Source organism: Mytilus californianus, unplaced genomic scaffold (assembly GCF_021869535.1).
Source record: "Mytilus californianus isolate M0D057914Y unplaced genomic scaffold, xbMytCali1.0.p SCAF_7, whole genome shotgun sequence".
In the NCBI taxonomy this organism is placed as follows: Eukaryota; Metazoa; Mollusca; class Bivalvia; order Mytilida; family Mytilidae; genus Mytilus; species Mytilus californianus.
Window position 1 is genome coordinate 35,626,328 of NW_026262723.1, and position 19,675 is coordinate 35,646,002.

Below are 19,675 nucleotides of genomic sequence, written 5' to 3' on the forward strand. Positions count from 1 at the left end.
TTTATTGTTATAAAATATTATTATTCTATTCTCCCGGGCGCTATTTTTCCTTCCCCGGGCGCTTTTTCTTTTCCCCGGGCGCTCCCGGGCGCTTTTTAGTAGGACCGGCTTGAATAGAATCAGAGAAAGGACAGAGGAAGAAAATGGTGACGATAACGACTTTGTTACAGGGTAATAAATATTGTATTTCATCTCGAGTGTTTTAGCAGACTATTTTCGTTGCCGTAGGATCTATGACTTTGTCAACTCGTACCAGATTATTAATACATGTACCTCGTACTTTTACCAAACCGTACTTCTACAAACTCAAACCTAATTTTTAGATATTATTATAACATGAAGCATAGTAGTTATCTCCGATCGTATAAAATAAAAAATATCAAATATCAAAACGATCAAATGAAACATCATGAACATGACAACCAAAAGAAATCCCATCCACTTTTAGGGAGCTACCATTTGATTTTTATGGGGGGGCTAGGATGAAAAATTTTGTGACTAAATTTTGTCCTGCATTTTTTTTTTTTAGTTGTAATCTCTGTCCTGCCTTTTTATTTTTCACTCTATTCAGTCCTGTCTTTTTTTTATTAGTGTTTCCTGACTTTTTTTTACATAAATTGTCATCCTGTCTTTTTTTTTGGCAAAGTGTCTCATCCTGCCTTTTTTTTTACTGAAAACTCCTGTCCTGTCTACTTTCCCCATAAAAATCAAATGGTAACTCGGATCCCTTACGTAACAACATGTATGGGCACATCTTAGAATCAGTAAAACATGCAAAATATTTAGGTACACAAAACTGTATCACAATATTTTCAGATCTAAAATGGAACACCCACATCAAACAAACATCCGCTTAAAAGCAAATAAATCTTTATGTTTTATCAGAAGAAATCTTAAAGTCCAGTGACATACAATGAAAGAAAGAGCATACCAAACTCTCATAAGACCCAAATTGAATACTGCTGTACTGTATGGGACCCATATTCAAAGGAAAACATACAATCTTTATAAAAAGTACAGAGACGAGCAACAAGGTATGCATGTAACAGACATCACAAGACCAGTAGTGTGTCTGAGATGCTAGACACCATGAAATGGCAAACATTACAAGAACGCTGACTAAGAACAAGGCTGATAATGTTCAACAAAATTATAAACGAAAAGATTGCCATTCCATCGCAAAATTTATTACAGCAGAGTCAGTCCAATACAAGATCCACCAATAAAGATGCTTACCGACAAATCCAATGTAACAAAGACAGCTACAAATTTTCCTCAGGCATAACAAAAAACACCACTACAGAAACCTTCAATGGTGCACTCACTTACGATGTACTCCTTGAAACCTATCCACACCTGAAGTAATCAGGCAATTATGTTTTTATCTTAAATTAAAAATAAAATAAAAAATGAAATATAAGAAAAAATATTAGAGAAATTTACATGAAAGTGCATGAATTCAAAAGTCGTCTATTAAAAATTAATATCCTGTTTATAAAGTATAGATAATAATGATTATTTTGTTTTTGAATTTTATGTAGTTTATATACTATTTAATTACTATATTTAGCCTTTTACCAATTGTTATAATTGTGTTTGTACTAATAAAATAGTGTCTATAGTATTGAATAATAGACCATCAAAGTGATATGATTGGGGATAATTAAAAAAAAAAAACATATAAGGTCACTTAAAACATAAATTTTTAGGCAGTTAAGCACCCTAGATTTGTGTTCTTCCCAACGAAAGCGGAAAAAGTGCCATTGTTATAATCTAGCAGGCTAATATGTTATTTATAACTAATTGGACATTTTTTTCATACTTTTATTTCTGGAAGACAAAAAATATGACCAGAATAACCTTAAATGATCGTCGAACGACCCATAATATTTGAAGTTCCACATAGGAAATAGTGCTCAATAGAAATCCGTACGTAGTTTCTTATCCCCTGTGTTTTTGGCTAAGATGTCAAAGAACAATTGTTAATAATAATGAAATATTTCATCGCTGAAAATCTGTATTTACAAGTCATTTTATATTCCCCAAATGGCAAAATGAATATTGTTTATGTACATCAAATCTCTATGATAGAGGAAATAAAGTTATATATAGTAGTCTTTAAGTTGGCGGTAATTTAAACTTACACTTGTTGTTATTTTATTAATGAAAAAGATTCATAAATCGACGTAATCAACGTCGACCAATCAGGTCGATGTTTTAAGAAATGCGGAACAACTCGTCCCAGCAACAAGTAGGACCGAGTCTACTGACGGACCATCTAAGAAGACAACTCGGACCGCTTGTCAGATTAACTTAGGGTTTCACAAAATGTAAGACTAACATGTCAAGCGGAGCCATCAATCTTTCATTTGTGCATCGGGGACTATTTAGGGGTATTTTGAGAGGCCTAAAGAAGAGAGGGGTTTACTGTAAAACCCTATGGGATTTTATTTTTTTTAAATTTTCAAATGACTATTTCTTGAAAACAATAAGTGATCGACACACACGGTCTTCAGTAATGAGAACAGGACAATAAAACAAATCAAATAGAATATAGGGTGAGTCCCTGGGTGTCATCCCACCCCCCCTTTCAATTTAAAAATGTGCTTTTATCTTGTAAATGTCGTGATCCCCACCCCTAAACCATATATATACTTGTATGGGACAATAAAACAAATCAAATGAAAATAATTTGGGGGAATCCCCAGTGTCACCTCACCCCCTTCTGTTTGAGAACTTGTAAATGGTCGAGTTCCCCAACCCTAAACCATATATATTCATGTATCAGACAATATAACAAATCAAATGAAATATAGGGGGAGTCCCTGGGGTCACCCCGTCCCCTCCTGTTTAAGAACTTGGAAACGGTCGAGATCCCCACCCCTAAACCATATATATTCATGTATGGGACAATATAACAAATTAAATGAAATATAGGGGGAGTCTCTGGGGTCACCCCACCCCCTCCTGTTTGAGAACATCTAAACAGTCGAGATCCCCCCCCCCCTAAACCATACATATTCATGTATGGGACAATATAACAAATCAAATGAAATATATGGGGAGTCCCTAGGGTCACCCCCACTCCCTCCTGATTGAAAACTTGGAAACGGTCGAGATCCCAACCCCTAAACCATATATATTCATGTATGGGACAATATGACAAATCAAATGAAATATAGGGGGAGTCCCTGGGGTCACCCCACCCCTTCCTGTTTGAGAACTTGTAAACGGCCGAGAAACCAACCCCTAAACCATATATATTCATGTATGGGACAATATAACAAATCAAATGAAATATAGGGAGAGTCCCTGGGGTCACCCCACCCCCTCCTGTTTGAGAACTTGTAAACGGTCGAGATCCCCACTCCTAAACCATATTTATTCCTGTTTGTCATTTCAAAAAGATTTGAAAATACAGGGTCAATCTCTTAGGCGTCACATATGCATATCACTTTACTAGACCAAACCAATGTGTACTGGACTTTGCCCAATGTCAGGCGACCATGGGAATGACGAATTATGAGACTTTTGTTTGGGAGACTTCGTAACAGCATCCTGTTACAATTATTTCTTGTTTATTATAAAATTTTATTGATGCAAAAAATGAGTCTAGGTTAATTGAATTTACTTTAATTATTTTTTTAATTATTTCTTGGCCTATAAAAATTTTCATTTATGGCTCATTTTAAAGAAAACATATAAATCTTTCAAGCCCAAGAATGTTTGACCAACTGTTTTATAATCACCTGTCATTTGATTCCAAACTTGGTATGGAGTGACATCATGGACTTGGGGTGAAGGTGGGGGTTATTTACATTTACAATGGGTGGGTCAGTCAGACCTCACCTTTGATCCCTGTAGAAGTAAACATTTTTCTGATTTGTGTCTCATAATTTTTGTACTGTAGAACCCAAACTCAGTGTTCCTTCCACGGAAGCAAGTCCATTCATATTATTACAAACTCGTACTATGTCAACTTGTACCACTAAAAGTCAACTGGTACCAACGTTAGCTACCAACTAGAACAACTGCAATCATTGCGAACTTGTACCACTGAAGACTCACATTACAAATATACATTGATATATGCGTTGCTTTTGAAAACCTTGATAAAATATTAATTAATTTGCCTTAATAATCAATTCATTAAATAAACATAAATGTACAATATACGAATGTTTAATGTTTGTTCTTTCAAATCTTAAAAAAAAATTTGAAGCAACAGTGCCACAGTTTTCATAATTACGTTTGCCTTCGTTTTTGGTTAACTGCCGAAGCGCTTACAGTGCTTTGATTTAATAAAAGTAACACTTTTGCATATATTAAAGTCCATTTATTGAGGTTCACAATGATATTTTCCCCTTTCCAAGGGAGTGGGGTTGGTGACAAGCATTATACACCCTCTGGGGGCCACTTCCTTTATACAAGGTAATAGGACATTCTGCTGGAATAGGTCATCTTTTCAAGCTTGAAAATATGTGAATAGGTCGGGAAGACTATCAGAAATATATGATGAGGTCAATAAAGTTCCCATAACTTCTTCATCTGTCATCTTTCTTGGTGTTCCTGGCTGTGTTTTTATCAACCAATTTTCTATCTTTTGATAATATGGTATATGTATTCCATTTTTACATTACACACAACAAGAAAACCCAAACAATATGGGAAAAGGTAACATTTTTACCTAAGGAATATATGAAAAGGTATACATTTTTAAAATCTGAATTATATTAAAATGGTGGTGTAACAGAACCCCAGCGGCACCCCCTATCATTTAAGTATTGAAGTCCCCCCAACCTGATTATACACCCAATCTAAATATTTGCCTCTGTCTAGAAGATGAAATAATAGCATGATATGTTGAACTGAAATTTCTTGTATTCTAATCAGATCATGTATCATTTTGAATGAGGTCAGTTGTATATATTAGTTAATTATTATTTTTTCTTTAGATTTGCTAATTTTAGAACGCAGCATGACAGTAGACCAGGTCAGACTGCAGCAGCAGGTGCATACAGAAGGAGGACTAACCCAGTCTACTCATTCAAAGTTGCATGTTTGGACGGCCCTGAATTCACCAGTGTCAGTCCCATGATGATTAGACGCTTGAATAAGTGTGGTTTAGGTATAAATTATTAACTCACTGTTTGGAAAGAAATTACATAAATTCCAATACAAGTAACAAAATTTTACATTAGTGTATGATAATGATCTTTCAAAATAATTGTAATTTTAATCTGAAACACAAGGATTTGACAAAACTGGTATAAACAATTTTAATAGCTGATTTAGTGTTATTTCCAATAGGTTGAAATTTTTACCACAACCTGTGATCCTGTATTGCTTGTTGCCATTTGTGTTTGACATTGCCTTAGCTAGGAAAACAGTGATGCACAGATTTATATTGTTATTTGCAAAAAGAAAGTCAAGAGTTTAGAGTAATAATGTTATATGATTTTAGGTTTGAAGAATTTTACAAATCATATATAGTTAAGAATTTCCATGAAAAAAATACATTGGTAAAAATTAATTTCTCATTTACAGGATCCAGGAAGATTGTAATATCACGGAGTGACTCTGTAATAAACTTTAAGAAGAGAGTCATAGAACTCTTTCCAAAATTGGAAAGGGTTGATTTTGAGTTCTTCCAGGCAAAGTTGAGGGAGAAACACAGACTTGAACAAGTAGTGTTTAATTCCTTAAAGGATCTTAAGGCCAAAGTGAAATTCACCCTCTATATAAAACCTGCACAACAGCTAATCAATGTGAGTACAGTTAACTTGATGTACCTTTTATCTCCTCTAAAGAGCAGGTTTAGATATTGTCTGATAAAAATAAGATTGTGGAATTATTTATTGCCTGTGAGACAACAATACACCAGAAACCAAATGATGTACATGTAGGCAACTATATATATATAAAGGTTACAGTAAAATCTTCAACAATGAGAAAAACACATTCTATTAAATGGGTACTTTTTAACAACTTATATGTGATTGTTTACTTTTCTAATTTATTCAACAAAATTATTTTGTTCAGTCCTGACCAGGGGTGCGAACTTCAACCTTTCATTTTGTAATCAGCATTCCAATTCAGAAAATGACTTATTGGGTTTGAATTAATGTACAAATTAGGGATGTTGACGAGTACTAGAGTATTGCTCTATAGTACCAATTATCGAATACCAAAATGATACTTGACTAATATAATCAGTTTATATTAGAATGTTGTTGCCTTCTTAAATGAAAAATATTTTTATTGAGAGCGCTCGTCCCAGGAAATTAAATATCAAAATTAAATATGTTTCTAATGTTTGCGTTTAATTTTCATTTAAAATTCCCTTGCACAGAGGTAGGCTATGAACCACAAGGATATTTCCAAGTCATACACTTTTAGCTTACCGTGTTTTAGTCATTCGTCTATCTCTGTACCGTCAGAGCAAAATCATTTCATCAGCAGGACTGTAAGCTATGTTACAAAGTTTATTTTGAAATCTATTGTGTCTAAAGGCATATTTTTTTGGTATACCGTAGATTACTGAAGGTGAATCGGATGAAGAAGAGCTTCCACCATTGTTCCCTCCCAGAAGAGAAAGACAATCTGATGATGCTAATTTGACAGTACAAGCGGTAATTTTTAGATCACAGCCTAACAATATGCTATTCCCCAGTTACTAAAAGCAATGTGTTATCCCAAATAACATCTAGAATCATGAAAGCATGTAAATTGAAGCATGATCTGTTAATGTCTTTACTGAATTTTCAACACCTGTAAGTTAAATGTGAAAAACATTAGTGCATAGATAATTATGGAATTCAATTTAGAAAAGTGCAGAATTATTTACTTTAATGAATGCTGTTTAAGTACAAGAGATCATGCATGAAATTTTGTGCTTTCATGTTTGAATATTTTTGAAGTAAAGACGGAATAATGTGTCAATGTGTCCGTTTATTTACATCCTGCTCAAGTTTGAACATGTTATATTCGTATCAAGGTGAGCCATGCAAAATAATTTATTTACATGTTCCATCCTCATTATATATATGCACCTCAACATTATGGACAGTATGGATGAAGACTAAATTGGAGCATAACTTTAACAGTATTTAGTTCAGTTAAATTTTCATAATAAATTAGCAATCTTATTAATGTATAATGATTTTTTATTTTAACTAATACTGAGGATTCATTTATTCTCGTGGGTACTTATTTTCTTGGATTGAGACAAACTTGCATTTTCATGTTTATTTGATTTCGTGGTTTTGCCAATGTCTGCATAAAATCTTATACAAAATTTGTAATTCGTTGAATGTTTGAATTCGTGGTATATCTGTACCCGGGAAACCCACGAAAATTGGTACCTAACGAAAAATAATGAATCCACAGTATAATGAGATCAACTTTAAAACTGAAATTGGTAATAAGCATTTATGTTTGATAACTAAAGAATTGGTTCAATAGTTTATATAGTTATGAACACAGCAATCTTTTTAAATTGACAACACCCGTTTGAAGTCAGCTATAACCATGATAACCATGCACATGCCCTCATCACCTCTATTTCCCCTTGTATAAAAGGGTTTAAATAAAAATATTAACATGAATGGGTAATTTAAAATATAAAACCATGTTCAGTACTTTCTGTTGCATAAGAAACTAATATAAATAAATGTTTCATGGGTCTTTTATACAACTTTATCAATTTTAAGTTTAAAATTAAGTCTACTACAGATTCTTGATTTTATACAGCCACCTTAAAAATAAAATTGCATGTTTCAGATACACTTCAGTTGAAAGCATGAAAGCATGTAAGTAAATAGAAAACTAACAAAATAGTATGCAATTTACAACAGATTATATTTCCTAATACCAAAGAAACAGAGTATATTACAGTCATATTGGAAACTTGTAAAGTGCATGATACTGAAAAGTAGTAGTCTCCATAGTTAATCTTTAAACTTTAGTGACAGGTTTGCAATTCAAAACAAATACTTTTTAAGATGAATTTCAGGTCAAACATGATTTTATTAACCCAGCCATATTGGAATCATATGTTCTCTCAGGATTTTAAGACAGTGCAAACAAATGAATTAATGAATTCTGTCTTCTTTTATTCTGCAGTCAACATCTGACACACCAGATTCGCCAATAAGTCGCCAGAGAAATAGTACACTGTCTCAACCAGGTACCAGTGGAGCAAGTGTAAGTGAAAACTAGAACTGCTGTGTAAAATTGATAACTTCAACTTATTTTTTGGAGGTAATGACACCCTGTTGATTAAAAATATTTACTTATAGTGTCAGTACCAATAAGTTTTATGCAAAGATTTGATTAAGGAATTTGGTTCATAATGTTTTTGCGAGAATTTTGTCTTCCACACATCATCATGGGCTACTTGAATACTTTGAAGGTATATTATAAGTCCATGAAACTTATGTTTAATAAAAAAAAGTAGGGAATTTCATTAACCATATGTTCATTTATCACATGTTTTATTTTTGTAGACAACCGTTACATCTGAGAGGTCAAATTCCTCATCCACTCAAATAACCAGTACATTGTCCTCACCTGGTAGAAATAGAGCAACTGTAAGTTACTTGGAATGCTCTTTATAATTATAACTTGAAACTAGTTTCTGGTATGATAATCTGTTCACACATAAAGGCAACACAACACCATTTTCATTTGTTGTTCTGCAGATGTTTTGAAGATAACAATTAGTGCAAGCAGATGCAACTTTCTATAGAAGTTTGCTGCTGGAAATCACACTTTTAATATAAAGCAAACTCCAAATCAAAATTAAAAATGTTAGAAATAAAACTTTCTTTTTCAGAATTATTCAACAAAATTACTATGGACTAAATTATCATTTGACAAAACCCATTTTAAGGGGAGACAAATTAAATAAAGTGTTAGCATGTTCTATCTAACTTTTTAATTCAGGGGATGTGGTATGAATGCCAATCAGATAACTATCATGAAGACTTAATAAGAAAGTAGATTTGTAGCCAGCAGCATGCTTTACAATTCCGTGAAATTAAATGTCTACTAATAAAATTGAGAATGGAAATGGGGAATGTGTCAAAGAGACAACAACCCGACCATAGAACAGACAACAGCAGAAGGTCACCAACAGGTCTTCAATGCAGCGAGAAATTCCCGCACCCGGAGGCGTCCTTCAGCTGGCCCCCAAACAAATATATATACTAGTTCAATGATAATGAACGACCTACTAAACTCCAAATTGTACACAAGAAACTAAAATTAAAAATAATACAAGACTGACAAAGGCTAGAGGCTCCTGACTTGGGACAGGCGCAGAAATGTGGCGGGGTTAAACATGTTTATGAGATCTCAACCCTCCCCCTATACCTCTAGCCAATGTAGAAAAGTAAACGCATAACAATACGCACATTAAAATTCAGTTCAAGAGGTATTGATTCAAATTATTGTCAATAATAGTTCATGTTCCAATCAGTTTATTGTACTGCAAAAAAAAATTGTGTTTGCTCTTTGAAAACAATGAAGAGATATTTATCTTTTGCATTGTAGGTAGCCCTGGAAGGCTCCAACACACCATCATCAAGAAGAGGCAGAGCCCTATCATCTCCCAGGGTGGTTGCAAGTAGATCAAATGTGAGTTAAAAACTTCATGTCAAATTTGGCTAGCTAAAATACTACTTTTGTTTAAATATACTTTACCAAGTACATGTATCATTAAATATACAATAGAAACATCCACAAATGAAAATTTTAAAATTAAAACTGTAAAATATTAAAGTCATATGAAATCATTTACGTGAAATTTTAATGTTATAGAAATCATTGAATCATTGAAGTCCTGTATGCACATTTTTCATATTTATTACAAACTATAACATGTTATCAACAAATAATACTTCATTCAGTGACTGTTGATCGCTGCGAAGCTTATAAACTTTCTAGTTTGTTGGCAAAGTTAACATGATCATGATATTTATCAACCAATGTAGAGCATGTGGGGCATGTGACGTATAAGTGAATTTAATTTTTTCTTTATATATTTTCCATCCATTTTCGTTTGTTCATAAAAGTTTTCCTTAACAGTCGTTAAATGATGTGTTGTATTAAATTTATTCTTTAAGAAAAAGATATGACTATTTTCCTGCATTCTTGTTTACATTCTTTCACCGTTTTCCCTACTCACTTGCCCTGTGTCATGATTATTTTATAGAGAAACTTTAAAATATATACAGAACTTCTATATTTTTTTCTTTGCTCTTTTTCAGGTAAGTGAAACTACAACTCAAGCCTATCATACTGCTGGTACTTCAACAACCTATTCCGATCAACTGCAGTTCCAACATTCACAGAACAAACAGCAACTGGACAATATGAACAACTGTCTACACCAGTCAACCCTCTGTCATTAATGGATGTTACAAGGTATTGATATTGAAATGAAGAGATAATGAATTAATGTATGTGAGACATTGATCCTACAAACATGAATTCAGTTATTACACATTTGAAAAGTAGTATGTCCCATATCAGGGTCTTACAATTCAGTGGTTGCTGTTTGTTGCTGTACATCATATTTGTAACTTGTTCATTAATGTTTTTTAGATAAATCAGGCCATTAGTTTGAATTTTTTTTTACATTTTTTGTTTCAAGACCTTTTACAGCTGACTATGTAGTATGGGTTTTGTTGTTTGCATTGTTGAAGACCGTATGATGACCTATAATTGTTAACTTCTATGTTAATTAGTCTCTGGTGGAGAGTTGTCTCATTGGCAATTATACATTTTTGTATCACATCTTATTTTATATCAAGAAAAAAATGAGATCAAGTATTACACGGGAATTTATATATTAGTTAGAATATGTTTGCATCTTGCACATAAATAGTTAAGCATTTTTTTGTGTGTTTCAGGGATTTGGCTGTAGATGTAAACAATATCAATGCAATTTTTGAAGACATCCCAGAGGTTGGACTATTTGGAGACATTGGGTAAAATTGATATTTGACAAAACCAAATAATTATAATAGCATTAAGATGAAGGTCAATCTTTGTTTTTGTCCTTGAAACTTCCCTCTGTTCACTTTCTTTTGTGTTCATGCTCTGACTTTTGATCAAGATATCCTGTTTTTAGGAAGATTACATATCATGTTTGGAAGGATTTTGATGGACCTGGTACTTGCCTCATCAATTTCTGATATAATAATACCAAAAGAACAAATTTGCCTGATTTTCAGGAAAACATGTAGATCATACTAAAACAGATAAATTTACATTGTGTTGGTTATTCTACCATTATCATTTAACCTGAAAAAGGCAAAAACATTTGTTTAAAGTTAATTTGCAATTGCATTTTGAATGCTCTGTTCCAAATTGAATTCTCCAAACTTAAGTGTGAATGTTTAAAATTCCAGGTGAAAAATATTTTAAAGGTTTTTGTTTTGCCTGCGACGAAATTGGCAGTATTAGAGACCTATGGATAACTGTCTTGGGGCAGTGCTGTAAACTATTTGTATAAAGTCTTATATTTCTGAAGGACAATGACCTCGATGCTTTATACCTTGTATGCAGATACCTTATGTTACGAAGTTATGTTACACCTTTTGGTAACAGCACATTTTGGATTGTAGGTTAAGGCAAAGCTTGTAAATATGATACTAGTACTACACAAAATTGTACAAACTAATCTTCAAATACTAGAGTTTTATGTTTGTACAATGTACATGTATTGTTGCTCAAGAGGAAAGTGCTTTCATTAGAAAGAAATTTTTGAAAGATATGAAAGTGATATTCAAAAGACAGTTTGCTGTAAAATGACATCTGAAAGTGATTTTTTTTATTATTTTTAGGCAAAATGAGTGTACAGAAAATTTCAGAAAAAAAATTAAAGAACATAAGGAATTGTTCATCCACAATGACTCGGATGACCCATTACTGATGGAGGTGATAAGGGAAAATCCTGTGCAGGATTCCTTGGCCTTCATCAGTATCAGTCGAGATGATCTGCACAGCCCACTAAGGATATCTTTCACTGATGAGGACGGTGTTGATCTTGGGGGATTGAGACGGGAATTTTGGAGTCTCTTTCTCCACAAGATAACTTCAATAGTTCTGTATTTGTTACAGGTATGCCAAAATTAATATTGATTGAATAAACATTAGTTTTTAAATGATAAATTCACAAAGAGGTTAATTACTTTTACAGTTAAGATATTTTGCCATCTTTCATTTGAACATTTTAAGTTTTCTGTGCTAAACTTTGGTTGCATATATGCAATCTAAATTGTTTAAACCTAGATTGGGATTGAATTGAAAATTTGAATCACAAATATTCTTAAATAGGGACCAAAGAGGGCCTGTGTGTAAATTTTTTAGAATTTCAAAGAAAAATACACAAATATATCAAATTATAAAATTTTGTTGTATGAAAATTTTTAAAATATCTTTTATTTTGACCTGCATTTTAATCTGGTTATATTTGGTCTGATGTGCGCTTGGATTGACAGTTTTGAAACATTTGGCATATAGCAAAATTACTATTATTCAGGTCTATTATATTACCAATGTTATAAGATAATGTCTTTTTTAACGATTTTAATGATCAAAGACATTGGATGAATCAATGCAAAGTTCCTGTACAGCATTGTTTGTATTACTGAAACAGCTAATGTTAACTTTAATGATTTAGAATCCCATTGAACTTCTCATATAATTACATACACCACAATTACAACTGCTTAATATTGCCCTCAAGAGATTCAGCGATTGTATTAAGAGCAGTATAATGTTTCAACCATATTGTTAGTATGATTTTGGTACTTTGTACAATTTCAGGAAAACCAGGACGCCAAACCTTGCGTGACAACTTTATTGCAAGGACCCAGAATATTTTTTTCCATCTGGGACAGCTGGTCGCCTTATCCATCATTCAAGATGGGCCAGGTCTTCCCATCTTTAGTGATATAGTTACAGACTATATCTTGCTTGGGAAACCCTGTATTTTAAATGTAGATGATTTGCCAGAGGGTTTAAAGAATACCATTGTCATGGTAAGTTTTCTATTCATATTTTCGTAAAATGAAGATGGGGTGTGAATATTGTATAAATAAGCTTGAACAAAAAATCTGAATGTAATAAAGGAAAAGAAAAAAAAATTTCAGCATCATATTTTTAAAAAATTTATTAAATCTCAATTCATAATCTCATGTTCCATAACCTTTATGGAATACCAGTAACTGTTGCAATAAATTATTATTTGATTTTCATATAATACTCTTTTTTTTGTTCCATCATTTTTGTAAATTAAACTTAACCCTTCATTGGACAGGTTACTTAGCCAGTCCCATTAAAAAAATACAAAGTTTTTTGTTAACTTAAATAGATTGTCTGATTGTTGATGAAAGTGGCCGGGTTTTTATTTTTTTGGGGGGGGGGGTTAAAATAATACGTAATTCCAATAAAAACAGATAACACTACTGCAAAAAAAGGATTTAGATGAACTTTCAACTAAAAATTAGAGATTGCACAACATGAACACAACAAAAAGCTGGTAAGATTGAAGTCTCCTTTTCAAAGACTGCATACATTAATTTGCTCTTTCATGTACAAGTTCTTATTATACCCCACGCAACGAGTTGCAGAGGGTATAATGTTTTTGACCCGTCCGTCCGTCTGTCCGTCCATCAGTCCGTCAGTCCTGTTTCTTGTCATCTCAACTCCTCTCAAACCACACAACAGAATTTCATGAAAACTTTTCAGATAATAAGGACATACTACGTAGATGTGCATATCAACAGAAAATTACGATTCAATTTTTTTTCCAGGAGTTACGCCCCTTTGAACTTATTTGCCCAATATACTACTGCAACGGTTTGTCATCGCAACTCCTCTGAAACCACTAAACAGAATTTCATGAAAACTTTTTAGATAATAAGGACATACTATGTAGATGTGCATATCGACAGGAAATTATGATTCAATTTTTTTTCCAGGAGTTACGCCCCTTTGAACTTATTTGCTTCAATATACTACTGCAACGGTTTGTCATCGCAACTTCTCTGAAACCACTAAACAGAATTTCATGAAACCTTTTTAGATAATAAGGACATACTATGTAGATGTGCATATCAACAGGAAATTATGATTCAATTTTTTTTCTTGGAGTTACGCCTCTTTGAACTTATTTGCTTCAATATACTACTGAACGGTTTGTCATCGCAACTCCTCTAAAACCACTAAACAGAATTTCATGAAACCTTTTTAGATAATAAGGACATACTATGTAGATGTGCATATCGACAGGAAATTATGATTCAATATTTTTTCTTGGAGTTACGCCCCTTTGAACTTATTTGCTTCAATATACTTCTGCAAGAGTTTGTCATCGCAACTCCTCTTAAACCACACAACAGAATTTCATTAAACTTTGTAGATAATAAGGACATACTACGTAGATGTGCATATGGACAGGAAATTATGATTCAATTTTTTTTTCTTATACAATTTTTCTTTAATTTTAATTTTGTATCTCCTAACTGCAACTATAAATTCTATTAACATTTCTTTCACATGCAAGATTGCACTTCAGAACCGGACCTACAGAATATGTACTCTGGTATATTTGATGAAGCTGTCGATGCCGGATTTATAATTCCACCTTCATCATTTAAAAAAAAACATGTAAACATCCTTCTGGCTGCGTTATTGGAGACCCAACTTAACAAGTGTAAGAAAGAACTTGATCAGTTTATCAAAGGTATTTAACATTGGTTTATGACATATCTAAAGTATGCAGTATAATTTGGTATGACACTTGTTCTAAGCTTATTGGTTCATATTCCTATATTGCAGGCATTCTTAACTGAACTAGGTTTTCACTGAGCTAGTACACATTTTTTGCTTAAGGGGCCAGCTGAAGCCTGCCTCTGAGTGTGGGATTTTCTCGCTGTATTGACGACCCTTTGGTGACCTTTGGCTGTAATCTGCTCTTTGGTCGGGTTGTTGTCTCTTTGACACATTTCCATTCTCAATTTTGTTCTTAATATCTGGATAATGCTTCTATTATAGAAATATGTCTTGATTTGATTTAGGGCTTAGTGTAATATCAGTGATAGTGCTTTTAGTTCCTGAACATTTTTAGAAAATCTTTTGTTGAACAACTGGTAGAGAAGTTTTTCCAAAAATAATAAGTTTCAATATGACCATAATATTTTGTATATTGAGATCTGATTGTCTTTCTTGATTTGAAAGAAATGATTTTAGGGCGCAACCCAGTTGAACAATTAAGGTTAAATTGAGACTGTGCTCAACTATTTTTAAAAGTAGCATAATTTGGGTCTTTGTCAAATTTTCATGTTCACGATGGTATTAATTTTTCTTTTTCAGGCCCCTCCTATGATAGGAGAGGGGTATGATACTTTCTGGTTTGTGCACATCAGCTGTTATTTCTTTTGTCCATCAATCTGTCTTTTATATGTGAACATTTTTCACCAATTCAGTTAACCATAAAGTTTAGTCACTTTAACTTGAAAGAAATTTTCTTTGCAAATTCCCAGAAAAAATGTTTGCCCTATTTTTACTGTTAACAATGAACATTGAAATGGGATAGTCTGAAACCATTACATACATAATTGTCTGGTTAAAGGTTATTGTTGAGGTAATATATCTATAAGTTGTTGTCACGTCAACTTGAAAGTGGGAGCAGGGAATGATGTTCTATAATCACATATTCTTGTTTGAATTCCTATTTATGAAAATACATTAAGAGAGATGCCAATTAGTTACAAAACAAAATGGAATAACCTTCTGTTTTATGTCAGACTGATAAACATGCATATAATATGTATTTTAGAGAATATTTGATACTTATGAAGTTTTCTGGAAGTTTTCATGATCTAAATATTTTTTAAACAGGATTAGACACTCACCAAGTTTTGAGCCTGTTAAAACAGGATGTCAACATTGCCTGTGCTAGGACACTGTTCAGTGGAAGAGTCAAACCTTTAACAGTCCAAACATTAAGAAACCTGTTGAAGTTCAAGTACGATACAGGGAATGCTGCCTTAGACCAAAGGGCAACAAGTCAAGGATTTTTAACATTTCTTCAGGCCACTAAAGGTTAGTATTTAGAGCTAAACCAATTTATTGACATACAGCATGATCAGACGATATTGATTTGATATTTGGTATATATAGTTTCATCATGACCAGTTACAGATCAAGTTCAAATTTTATTTGGTTCAGATGTTTGTTTTTCAGTGTTATGAGTTTGAAATTTCTATTGACACTAAGCACATATAAATGATTTATAGCACAGATTTCTTTGAAAAGTGATGTACTCAATGTTCAAAATGATTCCAATTTTATTTTAAAAATTGGAAAGAATCGAGAAGGCAGATTTGAATATAATTAAGATTTTAAATGGACAAATAATTAATTTAAGAAAGACATTCATTGTTTTAAAACACGTTCTTATGAACTACCAAAAACAAGAGTGTGATATGGGAAACATTACTTCCCCCCACAATATCTATTCAGATGTAATGATCAGGAGTTTTTGGTTCTTCAGCAATTTCAAATTTGCTGTTAATTATGTATGTTATAACATGGTCAGTAGATAAAGATTTTTTTTTTAAACAGGAACATCAACTGTTATAAATGGAATTGATATTGGTCCAAAGGAAGTCTTGATGTGGTTGACAGGGTCAACAGCAATTCCAGCAATAGGCTTTCACAAGCCAATAGATGTATGTTTCGGAAGCAGGACATTTGTAAACACCTGCGCCTTGGCATTGACCTTGGAGGTTAGACCTGAACTTGCCCCAGCTGAAGCTGTCAAGTTTTACAGCGAGATCATAATCAACAGCCAGACATTTATCCAAGAATGATATAAATTTTAATTTTGGCCATCAGTCTCTGTCCTTGAAAACTTATAAATTGTATTGTGTGAAAGCTAATTTTGATTATTTAAGGAATGATTGTAGCGGGTTATTTTAAAGTGTGCACCACATTTTTTATGTTATTTGGAATAGACCATTTACAAAGACCTGAAATGAAAGTTTTATAGTTCTCCATGAAAAGGGAACAAATTTGACCCTGGAAATTATAAGGGTGATTCCATTAATTCTTACTTTGGCAAGCTGTTAATAAATTTTTATCTTTAACAGACAAATTAATTCTATAAAAAGTCAAATCTTAATCAACAAATATCAGATAAGTTTAAAAAAAATTGTTGCACTAAAATCAGTAGTTGATCATTATAAACAACAAAGTTAATATTTGCAGCTTTTATCGATCTTAAAAAGTCTTTGATACAGTTTGGCGAATAGGATTGTTTAATAAACTTTTGATACATGATATTCCAAATAGAATTTTTAGAATTGTTTATTCAATATTTACTGACTTAGTATGCAGAATCAAGTTCTCAAATGGACTCAGTTCAGCATTTCTATCTGAGCTAGGAGTAAAACAAGGAGATGTACTGAGCCCTGTACTTTTTAATTATTATATTATTGACCTCACTAATGCTTTAATCAATTGTAATTCTGATTCAGTTGTAATTGGGGATTTTTCTTAAAATATTCTTCTATATGCAGATGATATTGCTTTATTGTCTCAAATTAAAAAAAGGGCTACAAAACAGTCTTTATTTCTGTGTCATTTGGTCTCTTATGGAGAGTTATCTCATGGGCAATCATACCACATCTTCTTTTTAGCTCACCTGGCCGGAAGGGCGAAGTGAGCTTGTCTCATCACTTGGCATCTGTCGTCTGTCGTCCATCGTCTGTTAACTTTTACAAAAATCTTCTCCTCTGAAACTACTAGGCCAAATGAAACCAAACTTGTCCACAATCATCATTGGGGTATCGAGTTAAAAAATTTGTCCGATGACCCGGCCAACCCAACAAGATGGCTGCCACGGATAAAAATAGAACATAGGGGTAAAATGTAGATTTTGGCTTATATCTCTGAAACCAAGGCATTTAAAGCAAATCTGACATGGTATAAAATTAATTATCAGGTAAAAATTTATCTGCTCAGAAACTTTCAGACGAATCTGAAAACCCGTTGTTGGGTTGCTGCCCCTGAATTGGTAATTTTAAGGAAATTTTGCAATTTTTGGTTATTATCTTGAATATTATTATAGATAAAGATAAACTGTAAACAGTAAAAATGTTCAGCAAAGTAAGATCTACAAATAGGTTGACATGAACAACATGGTCATTTGACCCCTTAAGGAGTTACTATCCTTTATAGTAAATTTTTAAAAACATTTTGTAAATTTTTGTAATCTTTCAAAAAACTTCTCCTCTGAAACTACTGAGACCAATTTATCCAAACTTGGTCACAATCATTATTAGGGTATCTAGTTTAAAAAATGTATCTGATGACCTTGCCTGCCAACCAACTAAAAAAAAACATAGGGGAAAAATGCAGTTTTTGACTTATATCTCTGAAACTAAAGCAAAAGTATAACAGTTGCATTATTTCATGCATCAATTGTAAATAAAAATATCAGGTGAGCGACACAGGCTCCTGGAGCCTCTAGTTTATATTTATGCTTTACATGATAATTGTAACTGTTGGAAGCTACAAGTTAAAACGGATAAGTCCAAAGTTATTGTTTTTAATTCAATTGGTAAACCTTTTTTTTTGACAAATTTCTTATAATGATTCTTGTGTTGAAACTGTTACTGTACTCATTATTCTTATTTTATTGTAATAAAATGTAATGGTTATTTCAATATAGCCATTGATACTGTTGAGGAAAAGGCATAAAAAGCCTACTTCAAAAAAAAGAAAACCGTTGGTCTGAATAACCCATGTAGAATTCTTGAAAAATTGTTTGATTTATTTATATCACCCATACTTAGGTACTGTTGTGAAATTTGGGTTGTTTACTCATTCTAAAGGGACTCTGAACCCTTTAAAAAATTACACATTATATTTATCAAAGAAGCATTTCAAGGCTTCATGTGATGCTTGTTGTGCTGAGCTTGGTCCAATTCCACTCAAATGTAAGATTGTCTTTTCAAGCATAAATTTTTAGGAACATATAACTTTTTTCCAAAAATACACATGTAAATTAAATTTTCTGTGCTACTGGGTTTTCAAATCCCTGGATTAACAAAACCAAAAATATTTTACAAAATTTAAGATATTCATATCTTGTAGATAAAAGTTGTTTAACAAAAAGCACTTAGGACAAGTAAATCAAGGAATTTATGATCAGTGCTTGCAAAATCAATTTGCAAATATACCAGAATCTTCTAATCTTAATTTCTTTCTTAAAATCTACACAATGTGTCAAACATTATCATATGTTGATATATTAAACAAATTTGAATGATACTGTCCTGTATGTGATAATGGGAAAATTGAAGATGAAAAACATTTTTAATTACAATATGATACATTTACCTCAAAAAGAGAACTATTACAAAATAAAATAAGTGTTTTATTTAAAATATAGCGTAAAAAACATTAACAATGTTAAAAAGGATATGTCTATTGGTAGACAATAGCTCAGCATTATTGAGTAAACATAAGGAATAGTGAAATATCAATATGTAACTTTTCATTCTGTCATGATGTATTTACATGTAACTTTTCATTCTATCATGTCAATTATTATAATTATCTATAGCAATAGGTCTTAACCATTTATTGTTAA

General features: G+C 32.4%; 1 protein-coding gene and 2 long non-coding RNA genes across 3 annotated transcripts; all 3 read left to right on the plus strand.

Annotated features, from left to right (window-relative positions):
* The first annotated feature begins 6,533 nt into the window (after positions 1 to 6,533).
* On the plus strand, positions 6,534 to 9,601 carry LOC127710105 (uncharacterized). The gene is made up of 5 exons (XR_007985941.1): positions 6,534 to 6,632; positions 7,783 to 7,811; positions 8,125 to 8,205; positions 8,508 to 8,591; positions 9,556 to 9,601. It is a non-coding gene; the product is annotated as an uncharacterized LOC127710105 (long non-coding RNA).
* Positions 9,602 to 10,333: 732 nt separating this feature from the next.
* Positions 10,334 to 11,948, plus strand: LOC127710104 (uncharacterized). Its single transcript, XR_007985940.1, has 3 exons — positions 10,334 to 10,428; positions 10,917 to 10,994; positions 11,853 to 11,948. It is a non-coding gene; the product is annotated as an uncharacterized LOC127710104 (long non-coding RNA).
* A 2,623-nt stretch (positions 11,949 to 14,571) lies between these two features.
* On the plus strand, positions 14,572 to 17,234 carry LOC127708368 (uncharacterized). Its single transcript, XM_052213218.1, has 3 exons — positions 14,572 to 14,758; positions 15,916 to 16,119; positions 16,642 to 17,234. Exons 1-3 carry the CDS (start codon positions 14,572 to 14,574, stop codon positions 16,887 to 16,889), a joined length of 639 nt encoding a protein of 212 aa, XP_052069178.1. The 3' UTR covers positions 16,890 to 17,234.
* Positions 17,235 to 19,675: the final 2,441 nt, after the last annotated feature.